At 53.5% G+C, this 18,218-nt stretch overlaps 7 protein-coding genes across 7 annotated transcripts; 3 read left to right on the top strand and 4 right to left on the bottom strand.

Moving 5' to 3' along the window:
* Positions 1 to 840: 840 nt before the first annotated feature.
* NCS57_00292200 (uncharacterized protein) lies at positions 841 to 2,732 on the bottom strand (the record flags this gene model as incomplete). The annotated part of the gene is made up of 5 exons (XM_053052940.1): positions 841 to 1,056; positions 1,108 to 2,262; positions 2,311 to 2,393; positions 2,441 to 2,517; positions 2,563 to 2,732. The coding sequence occupies 5 exons, from the start codon at positions 2,730 to 2,732 to the stop codon at positions 841 to 843; spliced, it is 1,701 nt and encodes a 566-aa protein (XP_052918186.1).
* A 2,970-nt stretch (positions 2,733 to 5,702) lies between these two features.
* Positions 5,703 to 6,800, bottom strand: NCS57_00292100 (uncharacterized protein; the record flags this gene model as incomplete). The annotated part of the gene is made up of 1 exon (XM_053052939.1): positions 5,703 to 6,800. One exon carries the CDS (start codon positions 6,798 to 6,800, stop codon positions 5,703 to 5,705), a length of 1,098 nt encoding a protein of 365 aa, XP_052918185.1.
* Positions 6,801 to 8,421: 1,621 nt separating this feature from the next.
* NCS57_00292000 (Zf-primase domain-containing protein) lies at positions 8,422 to 10,654 on the bottom strand (the record flags this gene model as incomplete). The annotated part of the gene is made up of 2 exons (XM_053052938.1): positions 8,422 to 10,595; positions 10,645 to 10,654. The coding sequence occupies 2 exons, from the start codon at positions 10,652 to 10,654 to the stop codon at positions 8,422 to 8,424; spliced, it is 2,184 nt and encodes a 727-aa protein (XP_052918184.1).
* Positions 10,655 to 11,038: 384 nt separating this feature from the next.
* NCS57_00291900 (Ribonuclease H2 subunit B) lies at positions 11,039 to 12,217 on the top strand (the record flags this gene model as incomplete). The annotated part of the gene is made up of 1 exon (XM_053052937.1): positions 11,039 to 12,217. The coding sequence occupies one exon, from the start codon at positions 11,039 to 11,041 to the stop codon at positions 12,215 to 12,217; it is 1,179 nt and encodes a 392-aa protein (XP_052918183.1).
* Positions 12,218 to 12,671: 454 nt separating this feature from the next.
* Positions 12,672 to 12,932, bottom strand: NCS57_00291800 (uncharacterized protein; the record flags this gene model as incomplete). Its single annotated transcript, XM_053052936.1, has 1 exon — positions 12,672 to 12,932. The coding sequence occupies one exon, from the start codon at positions 12,930 to 12,932 to the stop codon at positions 12,672 to 12,674; it is 261 nt and encodes an 86-aa protein (XP_052918182.1).
* Positions 12,933 to 13,549: 617 nt separating this feature from the next.
* NCS57_00291700 (uncharacterized protein) lies at positions 13,550 to 14,802 on the top strand (the record flags this gene model as incomplete). Its single annotated transcript, XM_053052935.1, has 2 exons — positions 13,550 to 14,265; positions 14,313 to 14,802. The coding sequence occupies 2 exons, from the start codon at positions 13,550 to 13,552 to the stop codon at positions 14,800 to 14,802; spliced, it is 1,206 nt and encodes a 401-aa protein (XP_052918181.1).
* A 389-nt stretch (positions 14,803 to 15,191) lies between these two features.
* NCS57_00291600 (SurE domain-containing protein) lies at positions 15,192 to 17,490 on the top strand (the record flags this gene model as incomplete). The annotated part of the gene is made up of 3 exons (XM_053052934.1): positions 15,192 to 16,084; positions 16,128 to 16,193; positions 16,242 to 17,490. 3 exons carry the CDS (start codon positions 15,192 to 15,194, stop codon positions 17,488 to 17,490), a joined length of 2,208 nt encoding a protein of 735 aa, XP_052918180.1.
* Between the last annotated feature and the right edge of the window lie 728 nt (positions 17,491 to 18,218).

Genomic DNA, 18,218 nt, shown 5'->3' with positions numbered 1-18,218 from the left:
AGACTTTGAGTTGACGGCATAGTCTGAGCGGCCAGGGTCATAGCATGTGTAAAGTATATACCCAGAGGCCAAAAGATCAAGGCAACCAACGAGGGAGACAAATGAACGTAGCCAATGCGTAGCACGTAACTCTACTGTTCCATACTACAACCATATGACTACTCAATGGCGAGATGAACTTTTGCATTGGCTCATCAACGTTCAGATACAACAGTAGAACTTATGAATACTACCCAGGACACCATCACCACCGTGGTATGCGACCAGTGATTCTACACATCGTCATTCAAGTAATTTAACCTCATAGCATACCGAAAGGGCAGATTAAGGCAACCCAGCAAGAGAAATACAGCCATCAACACAGTCAAGCCATCATGCCCAATGCCTCTACACGTCGTCATGAGCTGACACCAGCAAAGTCATTGTGAGCAGTTCAACCCAACCTCATGTTTATGAGGGAAACTCAGTTCCTTGACTCACAGGCCAACATCACATCAAACATCATCCCATGGCATTCTCTTTCACAGTTCCACTTCTCTTAGTATAGTACCAAGGAGTTGGAACAGAGCATGTTGAACACAGGCATCACATCGATGTATGAAACAGAAAGCACATTCAACACATCACATCAGAGAAGCAAAAAAGTGAAGGGCCACTATTGCAGCAACTATAGACCTAGTCTGGCGAAATACAAAATGACTCCACGCGTCTGCCAGCTATTAAAACTACTTAGAAGAATTGTGCGGTTCGCAAGTGTCCCTTTCCTAAGCCTCTTGGGCCAAAGGAAGCGCCGGCTAGGGCAAAAATGATGACAAGAAGATTTTTTGGTGATGTACCTCTTTAGTTGGGGGGTTGGAAGGAAGGCAGCTTGCCGCCGCAAGCGTTGATAGCCTTGAGGGCCTTGACGTTGGAGACGCCAACGGCCTCGGCGGGCTGATCCTTGGCCTCGCCGTACTTGGGGAGCTCGTCCTCGGCGGCAGGAGGAGTGTAAGGGACGTTCTCAAGGCTGAGCTCGAGGCTGGGAACCTCGGACAGGGGAATCTTGGAGCCGTCGATCTAAGGGGGATTAGCAAGGGTTATTGTATATATGGGTAACGGGTTACATACCTTGACAATCTCAACCTGGAGGCCGGTGGTGATGGTGTCGGCAACCTTGGTAGGGGAGCAGGCACCGAGGAGCTGAGGGGTGTCGGCAGCGTCATCGACGGAGAAGGCACCATGGACGATACCCTCCTGAGGCTGCTGCATCACGACAAGGCCACCGACTCGCTTGCCGGAGACGTAGACGTTGACGGAGCAGGGGCGCTCAACCTCGGTGACATCGAGGCTGACCTTGGCGAAGTAACGAGTGGTCTTGCCATCAGCGCGCTCCTCAAGACCACGCTTACGGGAGCTGGTGCCGTACAGGCTGTTGATGGTGCTGCGGGCAGAGCTGGTGAGCTGACTACCGGACATGCGCCAGTACTCAAGACCGGCATAGGTGTAGCCGAAGTTTCGGATGCTGTTGACGGAGCCGGAGGTGTGGAAACGGCCGCGGGCAGCGTAGAAGGGCTGAAGAGGAGAGCTAGGGGAGATGCGAGTACCCTGAGGAGTAGAGTAACGAGAGCCACCGCTGTAGGTGCGGGTGAAGGTGGTCTTGTCGGGGTGCATGAACTGCCAGTAGGTCCAGAGACGGTCGACGTTGGTGTGGTGCATCCAGAAGATGGGGTCAAAGCCAGAGAACTCGGCCATCAGGAACTGACCAGCACAGGCAGCATCCCAGTGAATGGCGTTGTGGATCTGCTCCAGAGAGGCACCGCTGTTGCCAGTGGAAGCAAACTCGTCGAAGCTAGTCGAGTGGGTGAGGACATCGTAGGTCCACTGCTTGTAGGGTCGCTGGCGGAGGAGGCCGTTGGCGGTCGAGGGGAAGCTGTCAGGAGCAGGGCATCTGTACATGCGAGAGCGGTTCTCGTCGTCCCACTGTCCGTACTTGCCAGCAACGGCGTCCTTGGGGAAGGTGTAGGTGTAGAGGGGGTTCTTCATGTTGATAGTCTTGAGGCCGCTGCCGTTGGGGACCTTGACGTTGACCATCTGGGGAACAACGGCGTTGGGGATGCCGTCGACGGCCCAGTCCCAGTAGGGAGATCGGAGAGTGTTGGCGGCATTGACGTACTGCTGACGGTACTTGGTAGGGTAGAGGTTCGCGAGTCTCTTGGCGTGCTCGACGAGGATCTGCTCAAAGAGCAGGACGTAGGGACGGTGCCAGGTCAGGAACAGGCTTTCCTAGGAGGGGTCAGCGGTCGAATTGAAAGGGGTCAATGTTGAGCATACACCGTGGGGGCAGTATCCAGGCCAGCCATTGCCGGCTCGGGCACCACCGCCATTCCACTGGATAAAGGGCTTGCCGTGGATACCTAGACAGTTAGTACAATGAATTGTGAGTCCTGACGTGATTGCATACCGGCAACCTGAAAGTAAGACTTGAGGTCAGTCTCCTTGGCATCGTACATGGAGCGGAGGGCGCGAATGTAGAGATCCCTGACGAGTCAGCTTGAACAGCACAGCAGATTTCAAATAGCTTACCATTGAGGACCACCAGTTCGCTGGAGATCGTTAATGTTCTTTCGAGCAGGAACGGCTCCTCCTCCAGAGACGGGAACACCAGTAATAAAGATGTTTTGGGTCTGGGCCTCAACGGGGTTCACCCCGCCGACGACGGCCAGAGCCGCAATGAAGAACTTGCCCAGGAACATGATGACCTGCTAGAAACGAGTGTACTTGGGGTCGTGCTATTGGAATAATAGACGACTTGAACCAGGAAAAGAGCAAGTCGGACGGTTAGAAAGAAGGGGAAGAGACTGAATATAAGTCCCGGCCCAGACTAGCCAGCTGGGCCAAGACTAGGCTGGTCTATCACCACGACCGCAACACGGGGATCCATGGCTTCTCCGCATCTGCTTCCGCAACTCCCGTCTTCTGTCATGGGCAAAGGGGTTCGCGACTGGACTCCCTGGGTGACAAGGGGGAGGGTGTGAAGGGTAAAAGGGTAGAGGTCCACGGGTGAATATCACCCATGCACGTTACTTTTTAGCACGCTCGTAACGCCACGAGGTCTGTGCCCCTTGGAGGAGGGGAGCGGACCAGGTCCACCTGCCCTGGCTTCCGTTGCCTCACAGCCTCTCAGCCCAGAAATCATAGGGAGGCCGCAAATCCAGCCCGGCGGTAGCGTCAGCGGTGCCTGAGCGAGGCCTGTAAGCTCAGGACTTGAGCCAGTAAAATGGCAGGCCTCTCTCGTGTAAGCACGGGCAGAAAGCTGGGGCTGGAGGTGCCGAACGCCGCCAGCCGAAGGAGCTGGGAGCACCTCTCAGGAGAAGCACAGCCTATGGCGTAGCGCCCACTGGTCCTGGCAGCATGCAGTGGAGATTTTTCTCTCTGGTCGTATTTTTGGCGCTCGATTAAAATTCATGGAACAGTCTTTTTTGGCGCTTGTGTAATTTCACTGATGCTTCCATGCAGGCTCCAATGCGACAGGCCTCGGCGCAGAGTTGCCGACCGTTTGTATGCGCAGCTGAGCTGAGCTGAGGACAAAGGCCAGAAAACAAGGCCGTCTAACAGAGAAACAGGCTGGCCGAGGTCATCTCGACGCGCCGTCTGGTCGCACAAGCTGACAATGCAATGCGCCATGCACCAACCATTCGAGCCCAAAAAAAGATGATCCCAAGATGCACCCAGACGCGAATAGACCGGGCGGGTCGGCTCAATGATTGGCAGCCACGGGTCAGCCGGTTTCCAGAAACAAGTCTCGGTGCGTCAATCCTACGTCAGGCGTCTAGGTAGACCTGGTGGTGTTGTTGTTGTTGCTGGCAAGACAAGGCAAATCCACCAAAAGCCACGACCGGCGGCACGTTCGCCTGCTGCCCAGGATGACCACTCGGCAGACGCCCAAATACGAGGCTCTCTGCCGTCTTGTGAATCCCTATGCAGGTTGCAAAAAGGGCTGGGCGGCTGCACCTCTGCTTGGTCAATTGGCAGCCCTCCCCTCAGGTTCAACGGAGCCACCTGAAAGTGAGGTCCTGCTCAGTCCTTTTGTGTGCTCTCGAGTGGTTTTTTTTAGATCATGACGGATTAATTACGGTCTCGGCCACTTCTGGTTGTGCTCACCGTTAAGCTAGCTCATGACCGTCTACCCGAGTTGACCCATTGAGTCCCATGAAACAGCCACCCGCTCACGCCTCTCGTGGCTGCTAGCTCGGGACTAGCTCTCCTTGGTAAAGGGACGGAGTATTGATTGCAAGGGCTGGCTACAGAACTCAAGGGGACGGCGCCAGGGGCGAAAAGCCTTCGTCTCGATTCTAGCCCGCCACTCCTGGCGCGTGATGCCACTCTATTGGAACTATTGATTTGCCCTTTGGTACCTGCTGAAATTACCTGACGAATCCCCCTGAGATTGCATTTAACTACGGGCTCCTCGCTTGGCTATTCTCATACGATGCCTTACTGTCAAAATGGTGTCCTGCGGTAAGCCATACATATCTTGGTCAACCACTTACAGGCTCGACACACGCAGACGCAGACGCAGGTCGTGGATCTCTGTGCGCATCCATCTGTGGGCGTCCGCATGTAACGCATCCATCTCCAGCTGGCAACCTCGTGTTGGCCCAACCACACCGCCCTTGTCCCGATCAAGCATAAAGCATAAAGCATCTAAGCATAGGATGCCGATACGAGCCCTACCATCATTGAGTTGTGACGTCTTCTTTTAGCTCGACGTTTCCGCCAACCGACGGAATTGATGATCATTTGGATCCAAGATCAGTTGATGATCTTGGCAACCTACTTTGGCAACTTGGTTCAACGCCATGGCGATAGAGTGCAACATCACCAACATCTACGAGTCATCCATATTCGGGCATCTACATGCAGAATCCGCTCTGTTCCGTTCAAAATCGGATCCCTAACGAGTCAAATCCCGCTTCTAAGAAAGCAGGCGCACCGTTTACAGCGCTGACGGATGCCATATTTGGATTTCTGCCGCAGGGCCTCAACGCCAATATGCAATACCTAATGCGAGAGCCTACCACGTAGCAGATCTAAGACTGCCACTCCATGATCTTAGTGGCCAGATCCCGATCGTGCCAAGGCTTACTGGCTTGTTTGTCCATGTACTCCGCATCTCGCAATCCAATATTTACAACAAACAAGTTGTAAAAAGAACCACGCAGCAACTCGCTTACCGCCCCTCGCCTCTTGATTTGTTCCCTCTCCGCCGATCCCCGGTCTCTTGGCTCCGTGCTGACCTGACTGACGTCCCAGCGGCATTCAATTCCCAAAAATTATCCCCGGTCAGCTGAAACACGGCAGAGGGATCATCTGCTGATCGACATCCTGGTTTCCCCTTTTGCCAGCGGTTCCTGCAGATCATCTTTGCGGAGCATCAACCAGCGTGGCCGGCCCAACGAGATGCACGTCTTACTCAACGAGAAACAGCATCGCCCATATGGCGGGTCGGTTTATCAGACAATTGAATTCAGGGATCGAATAGGGAACAAGGGAGTAAGTACAATGGTTTGCAAAAAATCACGCTGTGCTGTCATACCAGGCCTGCTTTGTGAAGCACCCTCCTCTACCCATGCAGGTCCCGGGTAGGTCTCATCCACCATTCTTTTCCTTTCTTTTCTCATGACTCTCATCCATCTCATCATGTCTCGCCTATCATGTGTCCATCATGATAGTGTTTGTTCCAGCATCATCAGGTCCCGGAAGCCTTCTTTCCACCGTTTCGTCTGCTCTGCCGTAGGCTTCGGCAGAGGGCTCCGGGCAAATCCTCCGTATCCCCTCCAGGCCTGCAGCCCAGCCTTTACACCAACCACACCGCCCTGGATGGCCGTCCAGTCGCCCTGTGAGACAACCTCCTGCAGCCTCTGTGCCTCGGAAACCTTGCCTTCCCGGTACAGTTCCATCGTTCGGATGCACGCCCTCGGGGCCATGTTGGCCAGCCCAGCCAGGATCCCGTGTCCGCCTCCGGAGAGGGATGGGATCAGAAAGTCAGCCGATCCCGCAAGGACAAGGAACTCTGGCCGTGCTGGGTTGTATGTAGTAGAGAGCTTGCGGGTTGCCGCGGCTACACGGTTCAGCTTGCCAGTGTTTCCGCACGTCAGCTTGACGCCCGCAATGTTTGGGTGCGCCGCAAGAGTCACGATGATGTCCGACGAGAGATCCATGCCTCCCACGGCACCGGGAAAGTTGTAGATGATGATGGGGATGGGGGACTTGTCCGCCACTGTTGTGAAATACTCCAGGATGGTTTCCGAGGCCGGAGCAAATAACGTGGCATAGTATGACGGGGGTAGCACCAGCGCATAGTCACCCCCAGCCTCCCAAGCCTCCCGACAATACTGGATCGTCTCCCGCGTGCTCTGGCTCCCGCAGCCCACGATCAGGGGCATATGTGAGAAGCCGCCGTCATTCAAGGCGGCTCTTGTGGTGGCGGTGACGAGTTGCCGCTCCGAGTGAGAGAGATGGACGGCCTCACCGTTGGATCCCTGGGTAGCTAGGCCGGTGACTCCAGCCCTTGCGAGTCGCACAGCGTGATCGGCAATGGCAGCCGTGTCAACGTCTTCTGAGTCGTCAAAGAAGCACATGGTTGGGACGTAGACCCCTGGGACCAGAGGGCGAGTAGAGTGCCGCACGTCTATCGAGTCGACGGAGCTGCCGGATGAGGTGTCTGAGAAGTTGTTGACTCTTGAGCTTGAGTGCCATTGGTTGTAAGGCTGGACCCCAAAGGACCCAACAGGTGAGGGTGCATCGCTGTGAGGGGACATGTCGATCGTCAAGGTAGGTAGGCTGTAGGTAGGCAGGCAAGGTAGGTGTAAGCCAGGATATAGCAGCCAAGGCAGATTCGAGAGTTGACACAGTCGAGAAAAGTAGTGAGATAAGATGGGAGACAACAGAACAGTCGAGAATATATACACAATGCTTTACACTGAAAAACTGCTGATGAATGGCATGGGCAGCGATGGACGCAACGTCCTTTATATCACAAGATATCGATATCTCCGCATCATCTTGTCTTCGTCACCGTCAACTCCGGATTCCTGATCTCGTGCCCAAGTTGCGGGGACCAGACTCACAAGTCGACTAACTGATGCAATCAAAAGATGGAAAAAACAACCGGTCAGTCATTCACAGCCTCGACATTGGTAGACAGGGAACCGCTCCGCCGGCGTGCATCTGATAGTGAGGGGGGCCTCGACACAGTGCGGAGCATTGGGGTCGTCGAATCTGGGGTTGATGGGGCCTCAAGACCGAGGCTCTGCAACTCTCCGTGGGGGTTAGCGTCGCCGGATGAGTCCCGTTCTTGATAATGTTCAAGTCTTGAGAGGAAATAAGCTGCTCTGCATCAACAGGTGACCTTGGTAGAACATCTCGTCTTGGATGTCTTTGCATGAAGCTGCATTGTACGTTGATGACATTCCTGGAGAGTCCAGTAACTGCATACCGCAACAAAAGGAAGGATGCGTCACGAGATCTCATGGACCTCTGTGTAACAATCTGCGTGGCAGAGTCTCAAGCGGACAATTATGGCACGTGAATGACGCACCTCAATCACGTTCGGTTCAAGCTGCTCTCATATCCCAGACAAGGGCGATATGCATGACATTAGACCGTCAGCACCTCTCGTCATCATGCAGACCTCAGTTACCCCGCAACGACTGGATTAGGACCAAGGTGCTGATGTCTCGAAGCTGGTGTCTTTGAGCGGAGGTTATGGTTGATTCTGACCCTATTGCGTCGATATACGAGCCCGAGTCAAACCGCCAAGTCTCAACTCTTATCAAGACATCCAAGACATGAAGATACACGATCTGAGCTTCCACCTCGTGAATGAGACCACGTTTGCCATGTTAACTAGTGGGGTTCAAGGACTGACAACCTGGTTAGCTCTCCCTTCACCGCATACGGTCAAGCACAGCTCAACTCCAACACGGTTAAAACCTCAGTCTGACCCGGCCATCCCCGAACGTCTTCTGATCACTTACATCCTGCACTCTTCCCCGCGGAGTCTGCACAATACCATTCCCCGACTCTCCAGTGCGGGGACCGGATGCATCCCGGACAGCTGAACCGGTCAAGTGCACTCGATAGTCAAGCAACTCCATCTTTGTGCGTTCAAAGGAATGCACTGTGTCCATGCCGCAGCCTCGCATCGTTAACTCCTCCCTCGAGTCTCCTCAGGGTCTCCTCGCAATCACTGGCGGGGGTGGCTGTGCGCTTTGGGGGCAGCCTTTGATCCGAGATGAGATATCGGTACTTGTCGGTCTCGGCTGATGGATATCTTGATTCAAGCAATATCGAATAATCTGACCAAATCGTTCACTCGTAACGTAACCCGTAGGCCCAACTCCAATCCAACCATGCCTGTAGCGCCTATTTATCTTAGATTTATACAATAACAAGTTCGTCATCATCGTCTTCGAGCCTGACCTGCCGCTCAACGAGTTCATTGCCGAGGCTCTCTCTGCCGGCTTCGCGAATTCCCTTGTCCGTCACGAATCTAGTCTTTTTCCGTACTGGTTGATCGTTGCGTAGCTTCTCTCCCTCTTTCATTTTGGAGAGTTTGTCCTTGAGGTTGCCTCCCCAGCCGAGTGCTGATTGTCTGCTGCTGGCGAGTGAGCCGGCTTGGGAGCCAGCCTGAGAGCTGTCGGGGCGTTTCCGCTTGACAGGGCTAAGATGAATGGCGGAATCTCTACCCAAGAGCCCTAGAGACTTGGCGTCGGGTCTGTAGATTTCAGAGTCTGATACCTGGCTCGATGCCTGACTCGACTGTGATGTGCCTGGCACTGCTCGTGATCCCAGCCGCATGTATTCCCTTCCCGCAGCATTGCCAATTTGTCCAAGCTTCTTCATCATGTCTCGCTCTCTCTCCTTGGCCTCTAGATCTCTCTTGAGAAACTCGGCCCTTTCCTTGCGGTCGTTGGGGGTTCTGTCCTTTCCATCAATCAAGTCGGAAGCACTCATAGTCCGTGACGCAAACCAGTGTGTCTTGGTCTCCCAGTCGTACTTCTTGGACGACTCTTGCTTCTTTTCCTGGCCCCAGTTGAATGTCTCTCTAGAGTTGTTCTTTCTTGCCCCAAAGCTGCTGCCGTTCACCTCCAACCTGGTCCCTCGCTGCTTGCGGATAGCTTCGTTTGAGTGGAATTCACAGTGGTGAGTTCGCTTTTTGTTGATCCATGCGCCACACAACTCGCCGTCCTTCTTGACGGATTGGCACCCCCCTAGATCACGGGATGTGCCAATCTCAATGATGGAATCGTCGTCCGAGTTGATGACAAGACTGAATCGTCCAGTGTCTTGTCTCCCTGGTGGCGGTGGCATTAGATTGGGATTGAGAATCGCAATGACGGTCCCTTCAGTGAGCTTCCAATATCGTGTAAAGCCCGAGTTGAAGAGGAAAAGGTCCAGCTCCCATTCCAGATCTACCAGTGTCATGACCATGTACTTTCCTCGGTCCTCTGTCTTGCCATTCCTTCCTTGAGTCGGCTTGTGTGCGCGAGGTTCCGACTTTTTGGCCAGGATTCCAAACACGACAATATCCTGCTCGACATCGGGTAAAGCAAAGTCAGGTGCTTTGACAATCCTGAGGAGATCTTTGAGTGTATAGACCTTTTTGCCTGACACATGGCGGGCGAGTACACCATGAGGGAGAATCCGTTTTGACAAATGGAAACTTGAATATGGTTCGAATCCGGCGGCTTGGTCTTCGGGGACCTCACCGGGCGGTGTTTTCTTCTTTCGAGTTTTGCTCTCCTGTGTCGGTCTTGTTTGCGGCTTGGTGGACATGATCTCTTCTCTCGAGAAGGCTGGGGCCTGGAGTGGTTCATCCGGGATGTCGACGGCATTCTTCTTGTATCTTTCCATCTCATCCTGACCAATCCCAAAGGCATTCGATCTCAACTTTTGAATCTTTTCCTGCCGTTGGGTTCGTGCGGCCTCTTCTGTCCTCACCGAGGCGAGACGCTCGTTGAAGCTCAGAGGGCGCGATTCCGTCGCATTTGTCACACTGGTCGTGGTTCTTGATCTTCGCAAATACCCCCCCGTGTGGCCAATATCTATCGATGTTTGAGAGTCTCTGTAGCTCGACGCACGCTTCAAGGAAATGTCTTTAGCCTTCAGACCCTTGTCGATCCCCAAAAGCACCCTGCTAGGAGAAGTCTGTGGTGGCTGGAATCGTCTGACGGGAGATGCAGGAACTTGTATAGGATTTGCCTCTGGAGTTGCGGCGCGCCTTGGGCGTACTTGCGATATCGCCAACTCTGACGTGGTGGTGTGGAGTTCGACTTCGGCTTTTTTCGATTTGGCACTCTGTAGCTTCTTCAACTTCAGCCGAGCCTGAATCTCCTGGAGCTTCAACTCCAATGTCTCTTCATCCTCTTCTTCATCATTCTCGATCTCGGCCAAAAGATTCATCGAAGGTAGATTGCGACCTCTCTTTGACGGTGAAGGTGAAGGCGATGTCTCCATCATACGTCGGTATCGCTCTCGTCCGCGGGGAGTGCTCAACAAAGCTTCATGAGGAGACCTCGGAGGCCATTGAGCTTCTTTTTTTGCCGGGGAATCTATCAAGTTAGTATTTCTCAACACATGGTCAGCAATAGACAGTCTCACCTGGAGCCATGACGAAACAAGCCTCGAGGCGGTGGGTGGCCCAGTAACGGCCCGATGGTATGCAGTCGCTTAGGGCCTATCCGTAATCCGGCGCATGTTCGTCGGGGTACGTCAGGTACGTATAGACCAGGCCATCAAACTCCAGCCATACGCTGAGTCAGGCAGTGTTTACTTTGTGTCGGGAAGATGAAAGGAGAATGTTGATGCAGGGAACTGGTTGCTGCGATGGGGCTGCATGTTCCTGCACTGAGCGGGGCCCAACTGCCGTTTCGGGATCCCTGTCACGCGCTTCGACGCGTAAAGCACAGCGCGTTCAAATCACTTTAACGTCTCTCAGGCTGACTATCAGCGTCAGTGGTAATTTTAATTGTTGCTACATCTCAATCGACGCGAAATGGCAAGGACAAGATCAACAAAGACGGCGGACGCGCCTGCAGAGCCAACATCAACGACTTCCAAGATTAGTCTCACCCGCTCAGAGAATCCCTCCAAGATCTTTATCCTGCCCTCGAAAGCCACTCCCGATGCGCGAATCGTCACTCTACCCAATCCCAGACATGCGCGCCCTGCGAGATATCTAGTTTGTCCCGAAACTGGCATCTACGAGTTTACAAAGATCGCGACGCCAAAGGCGACTCCTCGGAGCTGGCTGATTGAAAATGGCAAGAATGCAGACATCTCAATGGGCCAGGAGCTGTACTTGGCCACCTTGATCGATCCCGTGTTTCTGGTTCTCCCAGCTCTGACTGAGCAGACAAAGGGATCAGAGAAGCGGTTATTTTTGTCAAGTGATGACCACTTTGACCACCTCCCCGAGGAGTCCTCTCATCTATCCGAGATTCTACGTTGCGAAAAGACCCGGAAACTCATTGAGAGCAGGATGGGGGCGGTTTGCGACACGGTCGAGGCAGGCGACGAAACCATGTTTCGCATAAACAACGAGAAGCTTGTCAATGTCGTACTGGAAAAGGCAAGGAGAATGGATCAATTGCCGGCTAGCATGGAGGAGAAGTTTGTCAAGAAAGCCCTTGAAGCCCCTGTCCTCGCCCAGAAGCGAGAGTTGAAGGCAGAAGCCTCCCAGCCAACCACCGAAACAGTCGAGACACCAGCCGATTCAACCGATTCTCAGTCCACGACGACCGATACCCAGCCTTCGACAGCCACATCCTTTACAACCATCACCGACGATGTCGTCACTGCCATTCAGGCATCTCCCGAAGTCACAGACCTGCAAAGGTTACGAGTCGCATTTAGCTTCATCTGCTCGAGCTACATTGCCCCATCCCTTGCTACCGAATTACAAGCAGCTGTTGAAAAAGCTGTCGACTTTTCTTCTCTCGACGACTATCTCTCCAAACTCGCCAAGTTCCGCGCGGAAGCCGTGGCATCACACTCCATGGACTACTCCCGAAAACGAGACCGAGACGAAGAAGAGGATGAGGCCAGGGTTAAGAAGAGAAAGGCGGAGGAGGAAAAGAAGAAAAAGTCGATGGAAAGCAGAGGCGTCCGGGAGCTCAAAAAGGTCAACACCAGGGGTATGAAGAAGATGAGCGACTTTTTCAAGAAGAAATAGGTTGGGTATCATGAAGTAATCATTTAGTCCCTCGAGCCCGACGTGCGCCAAATCCTCTGCCGATATTGGATGTCCCACGACCTGGGATAGAACTCCCGGAATAGCTCGAGCTTGAATAGCTTGAGCCCCTTGCGGCTGGCCCGCCTCGTCCTCGGCCACCCCTGGCCCCCCTGGTTCCGCGTGCGGGTGCGGCCGAGGCCAGCCTTTGCCTCTCTTCTTCCTCGCGTCGTCTACGCAACTCTTCACGTCTCTGCTCTTCTTCAGCAGCCCTTCTCTCAGCAGCCAGCTGCCTTTGGATGGCCTCTGCCTCTTGTTCGGCGAGGTCTTCAGTTGCACCCTTCCAGCTAGGGTCCAGGATCAGACGCTGATTATGCTCCGTCTGTGATAATATCCGAGTCCAGGTGTTGAGGAGGACAGATGCATTGTTTACTGTTTTGGATACGGTCTATAGAGGTCAGTAGACGTGGCAGCAGGCACGGAGCACGGCACGTACATCCATGTTGCCCCCGGCACGCTCTAGGGTCGCAATAACGCCCTCGATGGATTCGTTGATGTTTCGTACACCTTCGAGCTCCTTGCGCAGCGCAGCTTCATGGTCTATAGGCTCACGTTCCTGGGTTGGAGTCTTGGGTGTCTTGGGAGTCCTGGGGGTCCTCGGACGGTCGGCTTGGACCGGCGAGGACCAAATCTCTTCCTGTGTGTAATCGTCGGACATGATGTCGGTTGACAGGCGGTTAGAGTCTGGTCGTTGGGCCGTCAAATTGGTTGTCATGCACGTGTCGGCGCTTGTTGACTTGCACACGGAACTTAATTGATGAGGGGCATTGTCCCACCCTTTGTTTGACGCCTGCCTGAAACCTGCACCGTGATTGGGCATCCATGTCGCGTAACGACGCGCCCATGGCCCATGGACGCGTGCGGCTCGTAGGGGCACGGCCCAATTTCAGCCCCAACAACAGAAACGGGGAGGCTGGGCCACACTCCAGGGTAATCACCCAGCCACTTTTCTCCTCCTTCATCGAGTGTTGTCATCTGAGCCTACAACCAAACTACCATCACCGACTCTTCCATCATCAAATATATCAAAGCCGAATCCATCATCGCCCTACCCTATCGTCATCCACCGTATCTTTCCCGCTCGTTCCGTCTGCCGCCACGATTGCTGTGTTCGCTGCGTGGGATATTCCCTCAATAAACAAAGCCAATTCGACGCACCGCTCCCGGGTAGACCTGGCAACAAAGGAGCACCCATTTTCGACGAGCATCACGACGACATAATTACCTGATAGGGACGAGGCACACACAAACAGTTGATTATCGGTCGCTACCAAAATGGCTGCCGCACACGGGTCAACGACTCCCCCTCCGCCCTCCCGCATCCACAGCCCTCCAACTCCACGCCTCGGATACCAAGACAACTGGGAGCCATTCACTCCTCGCAAATCCGCCCGAATTTCTGAACAGCGCGCAAACCGAACTCCTTCACCCGGCGCATCTCGCCAACCACGATCACCACGCACAGTCAAGAAGACCAAGTCCGTCGCTACCCCGATGCCTTCTCCGCAAAAGAAGCGCCAGCCTGCTCTTGACGCTGTGCGTCGTGCTCCTATCAACATGGGCGAAAGTTCTCAAGCCGCTCTCAGCAGACCTGCCTCTTCGGCCATTCGATCAGCTGGCATGCTTCCCACGCCTTCCAAGACTCCTCAGAAGCCCCCTAATGAGAAAACTGCCGCCAACATCAAGTCCGTCGCCCGCAATCTCTTTGCCGAGTCTGAAGTGATTGCCAGCCCTAAGAAGCGACGCACCAAGAAGTACACTGGCATTTCCATGGAGAGCTTCACTGCGGAGGAGATTGAAGACCCTATCGAAATTTTCACCGACACTCGGGATCGCATCCCTACCCGAGATGAGAGTAGCAACCCTTTCTTCGGCGACGCCCCAGAGCCCGAGCCCAGCAAGCGAGGCAAGCGCAAGGTCAAGGTTCCCGGAGAGGGTATCAAGACTATTGACGAGGCATCTCGCCGCGAAGACGGAATGGTTTACGTATTGTAAGTTTCACCACCCACAATGACTCACTCAATGCTAACTATCATAGCCGTGGAAAGAAGTTCTTTCGCAAGTTTTCTGAATATGAGGCAGAGGATTTGGATGAACTCCAAGCCGATGAGGAAGATGTCGAGGCTTACCTTAACCGACCTCTTACTCGTGCTTCCATCAAGCCTCGCCTTCTTTTCCAAAAGACAAAGACAATGGAGGAGATTGAAGAGGAAGAGGCTGTGACTGACGTCGAGGATGAGCTGGAACAAGAGCAAGCACCAGAGATTGTTCCCCAGACACCACAAAAGTCTCGATCCAAGGAGCGTGCCAGCACTCCCGAAGCACCCAAGCTTCCCGTGTCACCACCAGACACTCGCCGAATTACGCGATCCATCAACAAGCTTTTGGACGAGGGAACGCCCATCAAGGCCCCTGGGCAACGAAGCCCATTCGACTCCTGGCGACGAACCAAGGAGCCCAACAAAGAGTCACGCAAGCGAGCGGGCGAATCGCTCAGCCCAACGGAAGCCAAACGCACCCGAGTTTAATGACGTATTGTTTACTATTGATATCGCTTACTTACTTGCTTAATGGATGGTTTGGCGTTGGATGGACAATGGACTCATGTATGCACGCGCACAGGATTAAGGACAAGGAAAGGAAAGAACGTTGAGGATAGGCGATACCTGAACCTCTGGGAGGTAAAATGTTAGGTCTCCTTGGAACGTATTCAATTCACTCATCACATTTAGGTAGAACTCGTGAATTAGTCTATTCGAATAAACAAACAGACAAGTTCATGATAATTACATGAGGCGCTGACGTGCTAGCTGTTTACTGGAGCCCCACTGCCACTCGTGCCCCTCACCACTTCTCTCGACTTTGTATCCGTACTTCCCATCGTAATTGCACTTCTACACACCATCCCACAGCCAAGATGCACATTCTAGTCACCAACGACGATGGTCCTCCCTCATCTCACGCCTCTCCCTACGTGAGCTGCCTCATTCAGCAGCTCAAGGGAGCCGGCCACACCGTCTCGGTCTGTCTGCCTCATACTCAACGGTCATGGATTGGCAAGGCCCACATGATCGGCCAGACCCTCAAGCCTCTGTATTACCGTCCTTCGTCTGTCATCCACGGTGAAGATTCTGAGGGCACTACTCATCATCGTCCTTCACCTTCGGGAGATGTCGAGGAGTGGATTCTGGTTGACGGAACGCCTGCTTCGTGCGTCCAGATTGGCCTTCACCACTTCTTCCAGGACCGAGGACCGATCGACCTTGTTGTCAGCGGACCCAACTATGGCAGAAACACCACGGCCGTCTTTGCCTTGAGCTCGGGAACTCTTGGAGCTGCACTCGAGGCTGCTGTTTGCCAGAAAAAGGCCATTGCACTGAGCTTTGCCTTTTTCTCCCGAAACCACGACCCCGTCATCATTGAGGCAGCTTGCCGACGCAGTGTCAAGGTTATCGAGGCTCTGTACAAGCAGTGGCCTACGGACGGCAGTGCAGATCTCTACAGCGTCAACGTGCCTCTTGTGGAAGGTCTCGAAAACAAAAAGGCCATCTGGACAAACATGCTGCAGAACTACTGGAGAGAAGGTGGCTGCTTCCAGGAGATTGAGGGTGAAGCCGGGGACGAAAATGAGGAGGAGGAGAGAATACGAGAGGGTATTCAAGGAGAAGTGGACGATGCTGGGTCATCTGCCCGCAAAGGACATGTCCACAAGCACTTTAAATGGGCACCCAGGTTTACAGATGTTTACAAGAGTGTGGAAGAGTCCAAGCCAGGCAACGACGGATGGGCTGTCAAAGAGGGACTGACAAGGTATGTTGCTAACCCCGAGTCCATCACAAGCTAACAATGTCAGTGTCACCGCCCTCAAGGCCAACTTTATGCATGATTCTGAAGAGTCCAACCAGAAGGAGCTAGAACTGTAAGTTGGAAGGAAATGTATCTAGACAATAGTCCTTACCGTGGGCAGTTCAGGTTCAGAGGTGGCCATTCGGCCAAAGAGTGCGGTTCAAGCCATCGTTTCTTACGAGGATTCTTATGTGCAGCCTCTCATTCTGTCCGCCATCGAATCTCTGTTCCCTGGCATCTTGGACGTGACCACTAAAGAACAGTCGTCCCTCGCAGAGTTTGGCGATGAAAAGGTTCTCCAGATCACTGCCTACGAGTCTATTGACTTTGAGTACGCTGCCAGCCACGAAAAGACGTCTCTCATCAACAGCTACATGATTCGAAAGGCTCTTATCCGAAAGCACTACCTATCGACAACCGTGGATCACTGGATTGCCAAGAACCCATCGTCTATCCTCAAGCAACACGTCAAGCGAAGTGAGGCGTTTGAGGTTGACTTTGCCGAGTTTCTAGACGATGCTCTGGTGGAGGCGTTTGACCTCCGGGAGAGCATGGAACGGAACGAGGAGAAGCCTGACGACAAGGAATGGTGGATCCTGAAGCCAGGAATGAGTGACCGAGGCCAGGGCATTCGACTCTTTAGCTCTATGGATGAGCTCCAAGCCATATTTGATGCCTGGGAAGAAGATCAGCCTGACACTGACGATGAGCCCGAGGCAGATGATGACGACGACGGCGACGGTATCATGACCTCTCATCTACGCCACTTTGTTGCACAGCCCTATATTCACCCGCCCCTTTTGGTCGAAGGCGAGAGCCGCAAGTTTCACATTCGAACTTATGTCATGTGCACTGGAAGCCTCAACGTCTGGGTGTACAAGCACATGCTGGCCCTGTTTGCTGGCAAGCCGTACACTGCACCGGCAGATGCCCCGGAAGATATTGAGTCGTTCCTCACAAACACATGTCTCCAGGACTCGCCCAACGAAAACACCGTCCGTCGTTTCTGGGATCTGCCCCTGTCAAAGGAGACACGGGATGACATCTTTACTCAGATCTGCGATGTGACCGGCGAGGTCTTTGAGGCGGCAGCCAAGGCCATGCCCATCCACTTTCAAACACTGCCAAACGCTTTTGAAGTGTTTGGTCTTGACTTTCTTGTGGATGCCAAGGGAACTGCTTGGTTGCTCGAGGTGAATGCGTTCCCTGACTTTAAGCAGACTGGGGGTGACCTCAAGGATATCGTCTCTGGGTTCTGGAAGGGGGTATTGAGACATGGGGTTGCACCATTCTTTAACATCTCGCCAAAGGACCAGGAGGGTGCTGAGGACATGGTTCCCGTACGAAAGCTTGATCTTGGTAGAGGATGAGTAGGAGTCTAAAAGTTATTGTTTTGTCTCGGCGTGTCTCGGCCTGATGCTTCATGTTGCCTGGCACCTATCGGTCCTGTCTAAGTGTTTTCTGAGTTTGCCTTGTCTGTGCCTCCACGCTCTCTCTGTGCCTATCTGGTATCCCGGTTACCGTCGTATGATTCGGAATGTGGACGATCACGGCATGTTAACCCCACGAGCATAGCCTCAACTTTACCGGGTCTTGCCCAACTTCCCGAAGCAGGGTATTGCATCTGTCACAACCGTCGGATTAGGTCGGGCGCAAATTTCAATATTTCACAGTCGCAATATCATAACCAGGATTGATGCCGATTGGATGGATGATAACACAGCCACGGTGGTGGAGTTGGGGGTCGACAGAATCGGTTGGACGTATTTGACGGTGAGGGATGGGATGCCATGTCCTTTTGTCGCGTGGAGGGCGATGCGTTGGTTTGAGGTTGTGTTATTTGGAATCGTGATGTTCACACACGTAAGATTATTGGTGTTGGACTCTGAGCTGTGCCGTAGGTCAACAGCATCGCGTATGCGTATCCTGAGAACTAGCAGATTATCCGGCTAGTCTGACAATGCCTCAGACTGACTCGTCCACGCATTACCTGACTCAATACAACTTGAACATCGCGAGACCGGAAGAGGTAACCTCCGTGTCGAGGCTTAGATGGCCAGCAGTACAAGTCTTGATCATCTGGTTTCAATATCAGAGA

The sequence above is a fragment of the Fusarium keratoplasticum genome, chromosome 2 (assembly GCF_025433545.1).
Source record: "Fusarium keratoplasticum isolate Fu6.1 chromosome 2, whole genome shotgun sequence".
Lineage (NCBI taxonomy): Eukaryota > Fungi > Ascomycota > Sordariomycetes > Hypocreales > Nectriaceae > Fusarium > Fusarium keratoplasticum.
The sequence above is the reverse complement of the archived record's forward strand: the minus strand, read 5'-3'. Positions and strand labels throughout refer to the sequence as shown.